A 17,468-nucleotide genomic window follows, 5' to 3' on the forward strand; every position below is an offset into this window, starting at 1 on the left:
GATTTTCTCAAAAATAAACAGTTAAATTTATGTATGTTTACTAAGATTTAACAATGTATTTACTGTAGAGTTGCTTTCATTGCAATAAAACCATTAATTACTCTCAGTATGCTTTAGGTTAATTAAGGAGAATTTGTTAAGGGAGTTTATGTATTATTTTAATTTAGTATGTAGCAAAAGGAGCTGTTGAATGCTAGAAAACAGACCCATCTGAACTAAAAAACACAAAATACTATGTATTGAGCTGATTTACAATTTTTAATCAATCAAAACACAGATTTTACCTTAGTGCATCTCACTTTGGTAAGTATGTGCAGTCCCAGCTTACTCATGAGTTTTTTTCTGAGAATTAATTTTTAAGTGGACTCTGGTACTTAGATGAATTTTGATTGCTGATATTGGAAAATATTTTCTTTTCAGAAATGATGTTATACATTTTGGTTGGCTTACCACACAAAAGCCTTTTATCTCAGAATATGTAAATAATACAATAATATAATTCAATGGTACTTGTAATTAAATAAATAAAAAAGTAAAGAAATACTTTATTGTTTCCTTCTTGAGTAAAGTACAGAAATAATCAGTGTAATACAGAGATAAAGAACACATTCTCTAGAATCAGACTTTCTGGGTTCAAATCTTGACTCTATTGTTAAATAAAAAAGGCAAGTTACTCAACCCTTCTAATTACTTCTTTATCTGTAAAATGAAAATAACAGTGATGTCTTCCTTATGCAGTTATAAGGATTCAATGTCTAATCTATCTAAACAACCTAAATAAGGTGTATGGCACATAATAAGCACCAATCAATGCTAGCTGTGTTTCTAGACCTATCATAAGCATTATCTTTTAATTAATAATCATAATTAGGTTTATATTTGATTCATGAATAGGGCAAAGTAAGTGCAGATTGGATTTGCATATTTATGAGCATTAGGAACTAGAGACTTCGACATGTATATTACCTAGATTAACCCTCATCAAAACATTGCAAGAAAAATATGATTTTAGTATTTTATAAATAAGAAAATGGAGGATGAGATATCAAGATGTAGTAAACCAGTAACTGGCAATGCAAGAATCAAACCATGCTGTCTGACTCTGTAGTTTATGTTTTTCCCCATTATAAAACATTGTGAAGATATGTATGTATATGTGCTGTGTTACATACAATGTCAGAAATGCAAGAAATTTAAAAAGGCTTTTTTTTGGCAAAGGAAATCTTACTTGTGGCAAAATTCAGTTGAAATAATCCTAACCTTGTAATAAGAATCAAGAATAGAGAAAAAATGCACTTCCCTAATGATTAGCGATGTAGAGGGTTTTTTTTCACATATTTGTTGGCCATTTGTATGCTTTCTTTTGAGAAATATCTGTTTAGTTCTTTTGCCCATTTTAAAATCAAGTTACTTGTTTTCTTGCTGTTGGTTTGTTTGAATTCCTTATGTATTTTGGATACTAACCTCTTATAAGATGTATGGTTTACAAATTTTTTCTCCTAATCCATTCGTTGTATCTTTACTTTATTGCAAGCTTGTCCAACCCGTGGCCCACAGGCTGCATGTGGCCCAGGATGGCTTTGAATGTGGCCCAACACAAATTCATAAATTTTTGTAAAATGTTATGAGATTTTTTTTTTATGATTTTTTTTTCTTTTAGCTCATCAGCTATCATTAGTGTTAGTATATTTTATGTGTGGCCCAAGACAATTCTTTTTCTTCCAGTGTGGCACAGAGAAGCCAAAAGATTGGACACCCCTGCTCTATAGATTGTTTTCTTTGCCATGCAGAAGATTTTAGTTTAATGCAATCTTGTTTGTTTATTTTGCTTTTGTTGCCAGTGCTTTGGAGCTAAACCCAAAAAAATCATTATTCAGACAAATGTCATAAAGCTTTCCCCCTATTTTTTCTTCTAGTAGTTTTATAGTTTCAAGGCTTACATTTAAGTATTTAATCCATTTTGAGTTGATTTTTATATACTATGATTTAAGGGTCCAATTTTATTCTTCTGCATGTGTATATCCAAGGTCCCTCAACACCATTTATTGCAGATACTGTTCTTTTTCAATTATTTGTTCTTGGTACCTTTGTTAATATCAATTTATTGTAAATGTGTGAGTTCACTTCTGGGCTCACTGTTCTGTTTCATTGGTCTAGGTGTTTTTTTAAAAAAATTCCAGTACCATGCCATTTTGATTACTATAGTTTTGTAATATATTTTAAAATAAGATCGTGTGATGCCTTTAGATTATTCTTTTGGTATATGAAAAAATGTTCAACATTACTAATCATGAGGGAAATTCAAATTAAAACTGCAATGATATATTACCTCATACCTGTTAGAATGGCTATTTAAAAAATGGAAGATAAGTGTTGGCAAGAATGTGGAGAAAAGGAAACCCTTCCTTGTACACTGTTGTTGGGAATGTAAATTAGTACAGCCATTGTGTAAAACAGTATGAAGTTTACTCAGAAAGCTAAAAATTAAACAAGTATTATATGATTCAGCAATCTCACTTCTGTATAAATACCCAAAGGAATTGAAATGAGTATATCAAAAGATATCTGCAATTCCCAGTTTATTGCAACATTATTCACAATAGCCAAGGTATGTAATCAACCTATGTATACATCAGTGGATGAATGGATAAAAAACGTGGCATATATACACAATGAAATACTATTCAGCCTTTAAAAAGAAGGAAATTCTGCCATTTGCAATAACATGGATGAACCTGAAGGACATTATGCTAAGTTATATAAGCTAGGCACAGAAAGGCAAATACTTCATAATCTCACTTACATGCGTAATCTAAAAATATCAAACTAATAGAAGTAGAGAGTAGAATGCTGGTTACCAGAGGTGATGCTGGGAGGGAATGGGAGATGTTGATCAAACGGTACAACATTTCAGTTAGACAGGTGATATAATAAGTTTTCAAGGTCTACTGAACAGCATGATGACTATAGTTAAAAACAATGTATTGTGTATTTTGAAATTGCTAAGAGAATAAATTTCAAATGTTCTCACAACAAAAAAAGAAATATGTGAGGTGATGGATATGTTAATTAGCTTGATTCAATCATCCTAAAATATTGATATATATATTTATATATGTAAATACGTATATAATCACATTGTACCTCATAAATGTATAAAATTATTATTTGTCAATTTTAAAAAGGAATAGAGAATACAATTATTATTTGTCAATTAAAAAATGAGTAAAAATAGAAAAAGTGTTGCTTTTTAAATTGACAAATTATTATTATTTGTCTATTATAAAAAGAAAACATCAAATACTAAAGAAAACATGGAATATCCACAAGAGAATATTGTTTCAGCCATAAAAAAAGAATGAAATCCTGTCATTTGCAGCAACATAGATGGAACTGGAGGACATTATGCTAAGTGAAATAAGCCAGGCACAGAAAGACAAATAATGCATGTACTCACTCATATGTGGGAACTATACGAAAATTGATCTCATGGAAGTACAGAGTAGAAAGGTGATTACCAGAGGCTGGGAAGGGTAGGGTGGAGGGGAGTTAAGGAGAGGTTGGTTAATGGATACACACATACAGGTAGATATAAGGAATAAATTCCAGTGTTTAATAACAGTAGGGTGACTAGGATCAAATATGCGACAGTAATTTATGGCATATTTTAAAATAGCTGTAAGAAAGGTTTGGAATGCTCCCAACATAAAGGTATAATAATTTTTGAGCTGATGGATATACTAATTACCCTAATTAGATTACTATGTATTGTGTTCATGTATCAAAATATCACATGTACCCCCCAAATATGAACAATAATTATGTATCAGTATGAAATTTCAAAAAGGCAAGTGAATTTCCATGTTTGTTAAAATTAATGGCACTTTCTGATTGTATTCATGTCTTACTACATTATCACAATAAATGAGAGTAAACACAGATTTTGTAATAACTACTGTATTTGCTTTATTGTTTTTATGCCTTTTTAGAGCAGTGCTGACCAATATGATAGCCACTTCTATATGTGGCTATTTAAATTTAAACTTACATAACTAGAATAAAATAAAATAAACTTAGTCATTTGTTTGTATTAACCATACTTCAAGTGTTAAATAGCTACCTGTGGCTAGTGGCTACTGTGTTGGATAGTTCAGATATGGAATATTTCTATCATTGAAAAACTTTTTATTGGACAGCACTGTTCTAGAGTAAATCAGGATGTAGAATGGAATGATCAGCAGGAAATTTCAGTAGGAGGGGCGATTGCCAGTCTGGCGACAGAGTGAGACATTGTCTAAAAAAAAAAAAGAGAGAGAGAGAGAGAGAGAGAGATTGCCTAAGGGTAGCTACCAATTCTTTGCAGTTCAAAGTAGTAGAAATAACAGTTGTTTTGCATTCTGTAGGAATGAACTCTACTTGCAGTACCTGTCAGTTTGGGCAACATTCACCTTCCCAGAGCTTCAGTATCTTGATTTGTTAAATAAGGGATAACAATTTCTACTAGGCCTCACTCCCAGGATTTTTGTGAGGATGAGTACAACGATATATGTCAAAGCTCTATATAATAATTGCATAAAACCTATAATAATTAATATAATTCTCAGTTGTGTGTGTGCCTGTGTGTATGTTTCATGAAGTATTGACAATGATGGCAATTGTTACAGATTTCATATGCTGAGCTTCATTTTCCTGCTAGAAATTCATGATGCCTGAACCTGATTCCATCTCTCCTGAATTTGTACTTGCAGAATGAGTAGTATTAACAGATAATCCATACAGAAACTTTTTCAAACGATTGCCAAACACTGAAAGGCTTTAGATATTTCCTCCTAAATGTTTATCTTTTCTTATCTTTTTAAAAAAGAATAATCATTTCCACTTCTTCAGTACTACTGGAAAACCACAAAAAAAAAAAAAAAACTTTGCTAGGCTTTTCAAAGTGTTTCACATTTACTGCCACACATAGAGAGCAGGAGGAATATTTAATCAAAGGGTTTAAAGCATGTGGTATTGGCAATCAATGTACAACTCAGATATAGAAGGCTCTCCTGATTGCAAGTCGTACCATGAGGTGGGGTGGATAAAGTTACTAGAATTAGCAAAGAGCTATTAGTTTTCTTTAAGCTTCACTGTTTCAATTAGAAACAGTAGTTCAATTGTATATATGGTAATATTATACAAGCCCATCAGAAGTTTCAGATGTTTTCTGACTTTGTTTTGTTTTTAGCTATTTTTCTTTTAAGCAAAAGCTTTTAAAGAACCAATTGCACACATTTTCAGCATACACTGCTGGGTTAAAATATTTATATAATTTCAGAATGATATGAGATAGATATAGTCTAATGATATTCATGGATTCATCGGTCAAAATAAAAACTTTTCTCAAAATATCTGAATGAAAAATAATTGGTAAATAATCATGAATTTCTATATAAAATTCTTACAATATTTTTTCTTTTTTGGGAAGATATTTCATAATACATAACAGAAATTTAAATTTTTTTTTCTAGTTCCTGACTTTTATTTCCCTAGAAAACTTACTATTAAAATGTTAGTTTCATACCAAGATGATAACATGCCTTTTTAAAAGAAAGTAGAATACATTAGTTTTTAAAAGGTGATATTATGGTTTTATGATTAATAGTAATATAAATAACAATATTATTATGACAAATTACTAAGGAAAGATGCATGGAAATAAGTGGAAATGTGTCCTGAAAATGTAGAAATGAGAGAGGGACACAAAAATAGGTAAACCACAATTGTATTATATATGAGCTTGAATATCTCCATGATATATTAACATTAGAAGTCTAAGTCATATGGGTAATTTCAAGTTTTTTTTTTATTACAACAAAGTACATAAAGATAAATAAATTGGTATGGAAAAAGAGTCAGACAAAAGTTCCAGTCTTTTCAAAAAGCCAGCATTTTAGCAGTTTCTCAATTACCCTGAACATTTACTACTGCTGATACTGCACAATGAGCTGTCTCTTAGAAAAATGTGAAAATATGTACATATTGTGTTATATTGATCACTAAGCAGGGTAGTAAAGGAAGACAACTGTTAAGCAGAAGTTCAGATTAATAGTATAAAATATGACGTAAATATCAAAACACAGGGAAGGAAATGTGCTATCAAATTCTTGGTTCAGCTTGCTATAATGGATATTCTCCAAGAGTAAGAGATTTAGTTTATAGGCTAAATCTAAGAATGGAAAAATGGAAAATTACTCCATTTCCTCTGTGGCTGTTGCTGCTGTTGTCACTTTGGTGAAATGTACAGCCACAGGAAATTTGACATTTATATTTCTTGTTACAATTAATGCACAGAAAACCATAGAAAACCTTAGCACACTTAGAAACTGATTTTATCTTTAATGTAATTATCTTGACTATAAATCTTGACAAAATCTACAGCCATCTGAACAAATTCTTAATTAAAAGAAAAAAAGAATCAGACATTAATGTCAGGAAATGAGTTCTGCATCCAATTTGAGATTCTTTATTTTGGAAAAGATACACAATGGTAGGAGAAAAGGCAAATATCCACATGAACTAAACGCCTCCTGTGTAAAAGATACAGTGCTAGGCTCTAGAACCACAATTTTAATTCCAAAAGGTCCCTACATACAACCTTATTTAAACCTCCACAATTTTCAGCAAACAGGACGTAATAAAGTTAAATATATGTGACCAAGATTACTCCTAGATAGGGCAAGAACTGGAATACAAGGATCTTTCATATCCAAGACCCTGTTCTTTCTAGTTAGCTGTGGGGCCAAGGCACAGCATGCACAACCTGTCATGTACATGGCACGGAGCTCTTGGCTTTCCTAGTTCCTAATTCAGTCATTTAATAGTCAGTCTGTATCTATAGAATTACTTTCATGACCAAGAATTGATATTTTTGTTATTGGTCAAATTTGAACATACTAGTACTGAGGGCAAAGCTTTGCAGCATGTCCTTAGAACCCTTCCTCCAGGTGGAGATAATTCTCTTTATCAACACACGCGGAGGTTTGGCATTGAACCAATATTAACGCAACTTGAAAGCACTTCATTTTTCTTTACCTGATTCACAAGGCTAACAGAAGACTAGAAAGCATCTTTCCTGAATTTAGACAAACTTTGTCTATTCCATTTCCACAGTAGGAATTTTTAATAAATAATCTTTGACGAATGAAGGTGGATCTGATATAGTATAACACTCACATTGTTTCTCTATATAGACACCACTTCTTTTTTATTGATGCATTTTATAATTATTATCATTTAAATATTATGTTTTATGTCCAATTCATACAGCTGTTGATTATTATAATTTATTCTCTTTCCATCTTGCTAATTAATCATTGGTCTTGTAGCATTTATGTTGTACAAGGCCAGTGTTGTAGATAGTTACTCCAAGATGCCAGTAGGGATTCATTTGTGTCCCTCACGCATATATTTTGGGATGTATTTTGTCATTGCCAAGGATTTTTAAATTATTTATGGGAGAATGTGACTACATTTTCTTCCAACCTGAGATGGAAAGAAGTAAGTAGTCTTTATTTATGAAAATATTATGTAGAAGAGATGGATGGCAAATCTTTTCTGTTTCCAAAGTGAATGAGTTCAAATTGTAGTCATATGGATTTAGTGAGCTATAAATAAGATGCTAACTCTAAGAAGCATTACAAATGACTTTGAGAAGATATCTATAGTTTTCTTACTTAGGGAACAATATGATATAGGCAAGACTAAGAAAATTAAATAGCATATTTAATTTCTTTTACGAAATATCCTAAATATTAAATCTGTTAGCTCCTCTACTCATTTCCTCCTTACAGTCTTCGATTTTAGTACAGAATAGGAGCAAGGCAAGGGATTCATGAAATTTTAGATTCTTATCAGATCTATCATTCTAGAATAGTTTTTTAAAACTGCAAATGTATTTTAAGTCAGTTTGTGAGTTGAACACTAGATATTTAAAATTCAACTTTTTATATGCCAACCTATGGTGTATTAAATAAAGACATAAAGTTTCAAATTTTGTTGTATAATTGTTATAATTTTAAACAAATTGTTTCAATAATGATTTTCATACATGGCATTTTAGCCAACATTTTAATAGGTAGCCAAAATCTTTGACTGTCTACTAATAAGTAGAATAAAGTTGACAAGGATCAGTTTCCTTTTCTAGATACTAATTTATTCTCAAATTGGAATGTAAGCATTAATATAACTTGGTCAGCAAACATGATAATGTTAAGAAAGCATTCTCTCTTAAAATTTATAGAAGTATCATAATTTCAGTTTCCAACTTGAATATCATAGCAATGTATTGAATAGTACACATTTCTTGAAGGAGATATTTGGCAAGATTAGTAACCAATTATTGAAAAAAATGAACTAAACTTAGCCTAGGCTTTGAGGATTGTGTGACAATTGTTATTCTATATTTTGAAATTAGTTGAATATACTTTTCTTTAAAGTATAGAGATTTTCAAGTTAAATACTTGGCTATATTTAAGAGGTTCAACACTCTAATTTTAATGGTGAGGAAATATTTTTAAAGGTATCAGCTTATTTCTCAAGGGTAATATTCAGTCTTTTTACCTAGTGCTAGTTAATACCAGTGTTGTTATTTTTAAACTATTGCTACTTAGGCAGGACATAATAAAAATTGAGTGGGAGTAGTTAATCCAAAATTATCTAAAAGTTTCATATTAATTCAAAGTTTAAATATGCTAGGTTCTATATAACATAAAAATGTGAGATATTTCTACTGGCTACACTTCAAAGAATATAATTCACAAGGCTTGAAATTGACCACAGTTCCTAAAAATAGTGGGAGAAAGAGAAATGGAAGCAATGCTCTTCAATATTTACAAAGGTCTTCTGCTCGTGACTAGCCTAAAATTTTTTCAGCTCTTATATATTCTTGTACATGAGTAATTGGGAGTTCAATCAGCATCTGCTAGCCTTTCATTATTTATTATTTATTTCTGTGGGTACATAGTAGTGGTATACATTTATGAGTTACATGAGATATTTTGATACAGGATAATGGGGTATCCATTACTTCAAGCATTTATCTTTTGCATTACAAACAATCTAATTATACTCTTTTAGTAATTTTAAATGTACAATTAAATTATTGGTGATGGTAGTCATTCTGTTGTGCTATATAATATGGGAACTTATTCATTCTTCAAACTATATTTTTGTAGCCAATAACACTCCTCACTTCACCCCTACTTTCCCACTACTCTTCCAACCTCTGGAATCTTCCTTCTACTCTCTATCTCCATGAGCTCAATTATTTTCATTTCTAGCTCCCACACATAAGTGAGACCATACAAACTTCATCTTTCTGTGCCTGGCTTATTTCACTTAACATAATGACCTCTAGTTCCATCCATGTTGTTGCAAGTGAAAGAATCTCATTCTTTTATGGCTGAAAAGTACTCCATTGTGTATATGTACCACATTTTCTTTATCCATTCATCTGTTGATGGACATTTAGGTTGCTTCCAAGTCTTGGCTATTGTGAATAATGTTGCAATAAACATGGGAATGGATATGTCTCTTTGACATGCTGATTTCCTTCCTTTTGGTTATGTACCTAGGAGTGGGATTGCTGGATCATATGGTAGTGCTATTTTTATTTTTATTTGAGAAACTTCCAAACTGTTCTCCATAGTGTTTGTGTTAATTTACATTCCCATCAACTGTATGAGAGTTTCCTTTTCTCCACATCCTTGCCAGGATTTGTGATTGCCTGACTTTTGGATAAAGCCATTTTAGTTGGGGTAAAATGATACCTCATTGTAGTTTGGAATTGCACTTCTTTGATGACCAATAATGTTGAGCATCTTTTCTATGCTTATTGGCCGTTTGTATGTCTTCTTTTGAGAAATGTCTATTCAGATCCTTTGCTCATTTTTAATTGGATTATTAGATTTTTTTCCTAGAGAGTTGTTTGAGTTACTGATATATTCTGGTTATTAACTCCTTGTCAGATTGGGACAAATATTTTCTCCCATTCTGTGGGTTATCTCTTCACTTTACCGATTGCTTCCTTTGCTGCACAGAAGCTTTTTAACTTGATGTGATCTCCTTTTGTCCATTTTGGTTTTGGTTGCCTGTGCTTGTGGGGTATTATTCAAGAACTCTTTGCCTAGTTCAATGTCCTGGATCATTGACCCAATGTTTTTGTGTAGTAGTTTCATAGTTTCAGGTCTTATTTATATATAAATAAATATTTATATTTATTTTTATTTATATATAAATATTTATATATAAATATAAATATATTATATTTATATACATTTATATAATATCTATTATATACAATATAAATATTATATATTTATATATAATATATATTATTTATATATATGAATAATATAATATATATTTATATAAATTTAATAAAATTTATATAAATATATAATATATATTTAATACATATATAAATACATATATAAATATATATATATAAAATAATCACCACCTGGCTACCATCTATGCTTGCAGGCTGGCATACTACAATGAGCAGGTAGCGAAGCCAGCCAGGCTTGTGTCCTTCCCTTCAGGGTGGTAAGTTCTCCCAGGTAGATCCAGAGGTGTTCTGGTGGGTCCAGAGTTCCTCCTAGGTGGGTCCAGAGGTGCTGTCTGGGAGTCAGGGACTAGAGTCAAAAACCTTAGAAGTCTACTTTGTGTTCTATTGTACTGTGGCTGAGCTGGCATTCAAACCACAAGAAGCAGTTGTTTCCCCTCTTCTCTCTTCATTTCAAAGGCAGAGGACCCTTCCTGTGGCCACCACTGCCACAGGCCTACAGGGAGTACTGCCAGACTACCACCTATGTTCACTTAAGGCCCAGAATGTTTTAAGTCAGCTTGTGGTAAATGCTGCCTGGCCTGGGATTCACCCTTCAGGGCAGTGGGCTCCCATCTGGTCCAGGTAGGTCCAAAAATGTTGTCCAAGTGTCAAGGTCTGTAATCAGAGACCCTAAGAGCCCACTTTGTGCTCTACCTCCTTGTGGCTGAGCTGGTACTTAACAAGGAAGACAAAGTCCCCTTTACTTTTCCCTTAGCTTTTCTCAAGCAGAAGGTGTTTTTCCATGTAGCTCCCCCAGCTGGGAATGTGCTGAGTCTCACTTGAAGCTAGTATGTCTCAGGCTCACCCAAGGCCCATGGTGTACTACCTGGGTATTGCCACTGGTTATTCAGGCTCTCAAAGCCTTTTTAGTCAGCTGGTGATGGGTCTTGCTGTGACTGGGTCCTTCCCTTCAAGGCAGTGGGTTCCCTTCTAGTCCAGGTTGTGTCTAGAAATGTCATCCTGCACCTAGAACCTGGAAAAGGAGCCTCATAACTCTGACTGGTGTCCTATCTTATTGTGGCTGAGCTAGTATCCAAGATGCAAAACAAAGTCTTCTTTACTCTTTCCTCTCCTTTCCCAAGTGGAAGGAGCCAGTTCCTTTTGAACCCATGAGCCCTGCTGCCTGGGATTGTGGGGAGGTTGTACATGTACCCCCTTAGTCAGCCCCACTGATGTCTCAGTAGGCTGTGCACCACCCAAGTCCACTGGTTGTGAGCCCCACACAGCACTATGACTCACATAGGAGTTGCAGTCTTTGTGGCCTATACTGCATTTAAAGTTTATTTAGAGCCCCAGAGGACTTTAGCCCACTGTGGTGAGGCGTGGGGGAACTCAACTTCTGACCCATGGGATGGGTGACTCCCGTCTGGCTAGGGCTGGAATAAATATTCCCTCTATGCACAGGCATCAGCTAGATTTGGGTGAGTTTTTCTTTCTCCTGTGACAGGGCAGCACTGAGTTCCATGCAATGTCTAACAATTGCTGTGCTCTCTCTCCCAAGGGCAAAGATTCTCTCTCCATGCCACATGGCTGCTGCTGGGGATGGGATGGGGTGTCACTGGCAATTCAAGACTGTCTTTACTACACTCTTCAGTGTCTCTTTCAGCTATATGAAGTTAAAATCAGATACCATGAGAGCTGTCATGATTTTTGGTTCTTAGGAAATGATTACTTTTGTGTGTAGATCGATGTTACATTGGTGTCCTTCTGGGGTGATGATCAGTGAAGGCTTCTATTTGACCATCCTGCTCCACCCCGTGTAGTCTTTTATTATTAAGAGTCTGGCTCAGAGTAGTGTATAGAATTGTTTTTCCCAATAGTCATGATTAGTTTGCACTCATGTAGCCAATACTTTTTTTTAATGTCTTATGTCCAATCTGTAATATCAAAGATGTATTCTCTAGGAGACAACATATGAATAAATGGCCCATCCAGGGTAGAACTTCTGTGTTTTAAGTAATCATATGAAAAAATCCAAAATAACATGATTATTAGTAATAGCTGTATTCTAAACAATAATACAGAACAATATTTTGACTTTAGATAAAAAGAAAAAAATTAAGAGAAGAGCCAGCTATATTTTAAAATTTTATTATTTTGAACAATATGCATATTAGTGCCTAGATATCAATGGTCATACCAATAACTGACTGTAAAAGAAATCTAAGGACAAAGAGATTTATTATGAGAAGTCCATGACCTAAAGGGCCATTTCGTATTATTTCAGCCTAGAATACAAACCAAGAGGAGGACATATAAACTGGAACTTTAAAATGTCTTACTTTTTTGAAATATTCTAGAAGGGTCACACTCCCAGTCTGAATTAGTATTTCTATTTTGAAATTGTAGAGTAATGAAATCAAAAGGTAATGTTTTGCCTTACTCTCACCATTTATATAGAGATAAAATTAAAAAAAAATCCCTCTTCCTTTTTGTTCCCTCTGGGACTCTGAATTCAAAAACAAAAGAAACACTCAGATTAAATTTTTATTTCCTCTAGAAAAACATTACATGCAAATGAAGAAAAACTATGATCTACAATTACTGGGCTTATTTTAATTTGTTTAGGAGTACACAGTGAAATGTTTTAAAAAAAGTTGAAACTGGATCCCTTCCTTACACCTTATACAAAAATTAATTTAAGATGGATTAAAGACTTACATATTAGACCTAAAACCATAAAAACCCTAGAAGAAAACCTAGGCAATACCATTCAGGACATAGGCATGAGCAAGGACTAAAACACCAAAAGCAGGGGCAACAAAAGCCAAAATTGACAAATGGGATCTAATTAAACTCAAGAGCTTCTGCACAGCAAAAGAAACTACCATCAGAGTGAATAGGCAACCTACAAAATGGGAGAAAATTTTTGCAACCTACTCATTTGACAAAGGGCTAATATCCAGAATCTACAATGAACTCCAACAAATTTACAAGAAAAAACAAACAACTCCATCAAAAAGTGGGCAAAAGATATGAACAGACACTTCTCAAAAGAAGACATTTATGCAGCCAAAAAACACATGAAAAAATGTTCATCATCATTGGCCATCAGAGAAATGCAAATCAAAACCACAATGAGATACCATCTCACACCAGTTAGAATGGTGATCATTGAAAAGTCAGGAAACAACAGGTGCTGGAGAGGATGTGGGGTAATAGGAACACTTTCACACTGTTGGTGGGACTGTAAACTAGTTCAACCATTGTGGAAGTCAGTATGGCGATTCCTCAGGCATCTAGAACTAGAAATACCATTTGACCCAGCCATCCCATTACTGGGTATATACCCAAAGGACTCTAAATCATGCTGCTATAAAGACACATGCACACGTATGTTTATTGCGGCACTATTCACAATAGCAAAGACTTGGAACCAACCCAAATGTCCAACAATGATAGACCGGATTAAGAAAATGTGGCACATATACACCATGGAATACTATGCAGCCATAAAAAATGATGAGTTCATGTCCTTTGTAGGGACATGGATGAAACTGGAAACCATCATTCTCAGCAAACTATCACAAGGACAAAAAACCAAACACTGCATGTTCTCACTCATAGGTGGGAATTGAACAGTGAGAACACATGGACACAGGAAGGGGAACATCACACTCTGGGGACTGTTGTGGGGTCGGGGGAGGGGGGAGGGATAGCATTAGGAGATATACCTAATGCTAAATGACGAGTTAATGGGTGCAGCACACCAACATGGCACATGTATACATATGTAACAAACCTGCACATTGTGCACGTGTACCCTAAAACTTAAAGTAGAATAATAATAAAATTAAAAAAAAAAGAAATAAATGACAGAAACTAACCAGGTACTATAGAGAAATTATTCTGAAATACACAGAACATAACATCAGTTATTGACTGTGATGATACCTAATATATAGCTATAAGAAATTATCCCAAGAAAAGAGTATCTTTCAACATGAGCAAGATGTTATATAAGGCAGGTTGAAATTACAAAGGGGAGAGAGATACTGTTCATGTAAGAGGGCCATGTTTTTGAAGCGCTCCTCGCTTTAGGATTCGTTTGTAGGTGCCAGAGGCCATTTGGTGGTTTGTGCACATTATTTTTAAGGAAAGCTTTTTGAAAGAAAAATAAAATTGAATTACCTACACAGTAGATATATTTTTGTACATCCTGAAATGAGTAAATTGATCTGGAAAAGCTCATTCTTACTTGTTGTTTTCAAATGCTAGAAATCATGGTAAATGTTAACCAAACATAAATGTGGTCTAGTATTATTTGTCAATATCAGAGAAAAAGCACTATTAAAATGGAATCCATTTTGTACATTGCATTTTTAAAACCTGATTGATCACTGTTAAGTGAGTTTTTGTAGCTAAGTGTTTTCAAGACTGTTGAGTGATTTTTAAAGGAAATGTCCATGTGTTTCTAGTAGTACTATGTAAATAAGTCATAAATGGAACAAATAATAATGATTGGCATAATCAGTAGGATTCATTTATCTTTGATAAAACCTTTCCAAGATGCATTAGGTACACACCAACTGTGGAGAAAAGGATGGAATGTGTTTCCTTTTAACTCCACAAATTTATGAAAAAAATCTAACTTATTTAGTTGCATAATGGTAGTAGAAAAAATCTTAATAAAAATAATCCTAGTCAAATAGAGACATAATATTTTAGAGGTGTTTTTGTTTCATGTAAATTAGAAACAGCCTTTTTCATGTCACTCAATAAATTATAGAATAGTATTAATACAATACTCATCCTTTAATCATACATATATATAAAATGTCTTATCAGGGGAAAGAACACACAGAGAAAGTGAGAGAGAAATAAAAAGAGACAAGAGAGGATGCAAGAAAGTAGATGTATATTAGAAAATTATTGCACTTTCTAGAAGAGATGTCATTCCTGGGATAAAAGAAGCCTTGAGCAGATTATAGAATACATCAGAGGCATTCTTTTCAATAAATGACAAAGAAAGATAGAGTTGCAAAAATACAATTAACTGGAATAGTGAAATTTGGTGAAATTTTAGCAATTTCAGCAGAGTAATTAAGAGTACTTTATGAAAGGCAATTTTTAAGAAGTCCTTATGTAAAGAAGTAACTAATATATAACAAACTGATTATAGTATGTGGACAGCGGCTTATACAAAACCAAAAGAAAAAAGAAAAGAAAAAAATTAAAACAAAGACATTAAAAACAGGAGTAGAGCTTCAGATCATATTGTATTAACATTCCATGACTAGATTGCTTTTCTTTCTGATATACCATAACCTATACAAATGCTAGGTAAACAACATGGACCAGTACCTAAACAACATGGACCAGTACCTTTCTTTTGGCCTTTAGCTGCTCGTGATACTTGTCACAGGTATCTCCTGGGATTTCTCCTCCCCAGAGAGTAATTCCAACAATGGTGTATGTGATACCCATGATGAGCAATGGGAAACAGTACACCAGTATAATGACGATAATATGGTAACTACAAAAAAATAAGAAAAACACATGCTGAAAACCTTATTGGAATGAAATATTGGGGACTGAATTTGCTCAGCTTTAAATCATAATTAAAACTACCAAGAGTTATTTCTACATTATCTTTATACATTCATCTCAAAATTCCATCAAAATATCATGCTATTGTCACTTATATTTATGTTTCAAATGCTGCCAGTTGATGTTGTCAATCTTTACTTGGTATATGAAAACTATAGCTGGGTTGAAGGGTTCAGTTAAACATAAGTTCTCCTTGCCTAGAGGTTGAGGATGAATGACTTTCCACTGCTATGTACTCTGCTTGGTAATTGTTGAGTTAAACTAATTAAATGTATCATTGGAGGAAAAGGGAAGGGATAGAATAAATGAATCAACCGGCGTATGTTTTCTCCTATATAGGACTATCTTCTCTATTGCTGCAACATCAGACATACATAAACTGTTTTTCATTCAAATGGTGGGAAAAAAGTAAGTAGATACTCTGAGCCATAATTAATCCACAAGTTACTACAATTTTTAAAAATCAGGTAAAGAAATTTACATGCAATTTTCCAGAGTCTGGGTCCATTTGATTGCATTGTTAACTTGGTAAAAACAAAACAAAACAAAACAAAACAAACATGTCGACATAGTAGTCAAACCAGAAGTATGCTGCTGTGAATTATCAAATTAAATTATGGTATTTAGTAGCTTTCTATCAAAATTATAAGAATTCAATTAGAGAGGAAAAGGAGAGTAAGCCATACTACAATAGCCCAAATATAATTTTACAAACTTTTGTATGGATTTCACTGTCTTGGAAAGCTTTAAAGTAATTAAAAAGTTTGTTAGAACAGTCTTCTCCACACCAGTGGGTTTTTTTGTTTGTTTGTTTGTTTTCTGTTTTTTTTTTTTTTTTTTTTTTTAAAGTGAATCTTAAATATCCTTGCCTTTCCATTTCTCGGTAGATTACTAAGTATTGATTTAAAGTCACTGAGGAAATAATTCAGTCAACAGATAATTTGAAGATGATAACATTATCATACAATTAAGATGTATTAACAGTAATGAATAGGGTAGTCAGTTTAATATGGGCTGTCTGATTTTCCTTAAATAAGTGCCTCCTAATATTTTTGTTCAAACATCTGAACTTTGGGTAGAGCAAAGGTAGATAAAATGACTGCTTTAAACGGCAACCATTATTTGCACCATTTGTTATTTTTAAAGGAAAAATTGGTGAGTAAAATAGAAAAATCAGTACGTTATTAAAATAAAATTTAAAAGATTATAATTTAAAAATAAAATGCAATAAATTACACAATTAATTATTCCTTTTTGCTCTATTTAACATAGGTATAAAATATGAGCCAAATTTTACCATATATTATAGCATTTGTATTTCCCTTTCAATCCAGTATTCAGGTTTTTTAATGCTTTTTGCTTGTCTAGAGACAAGCAAAAGAACACAAACCAAATCAAACCAAAATGAAATTAGATAACCTACTAGGGTGTTCCTTCCCTTCAGCTACGCTTCCTAAAAGAGCAATCAACACACTTGGGCTTTGATTTCTTCCTTCTCACTCATTTCTCAATCAATAACACAATGCTTTTCTTTGCACATTGCTTTTAT

At 33.0% G+C, this 17,468-nt stretch overlaps 1 protein-coding gene across 1 annotated transcript in view; it reads right to left on the bottom strand.

Annotated features, from left to right (window-relative positions):
* TACR3 (tachykinin receptor 3) overlaps positions 1–17,468 on the bottom strand; it is a 122,171-nt gene that overhangs the window by 43,066 nt on the left and 61,637 nt on the right. Inside the window, exon 3 of the mRNA XM_002815021.4 lies at positions 15,695–15,845. Within this exon, the coding sequence (XP_002815067.4) occupies positions 15,695–15,845 (151 nt within the window). The remainder of the gene's footprint in view (positions 1–15,694; positions 15,846–17,468) is intronic.

The sequence above is a fragment of the Pongo abelii genome, chromosome 3 (genome assembly GCF_028885655.2).
Source record: "Pongo abelii isolate AG06213 chromosome 3, NHGRI_mPonAbe1-v2.0_pri, whole genome shotgun sequence".
In the NCBI taxonomy this organism is placed as follows: Eukaryota; Metazoa; Chordata; class Mammalia; order Primates; family Hominidae; genus Pongo; species Pongo abelii.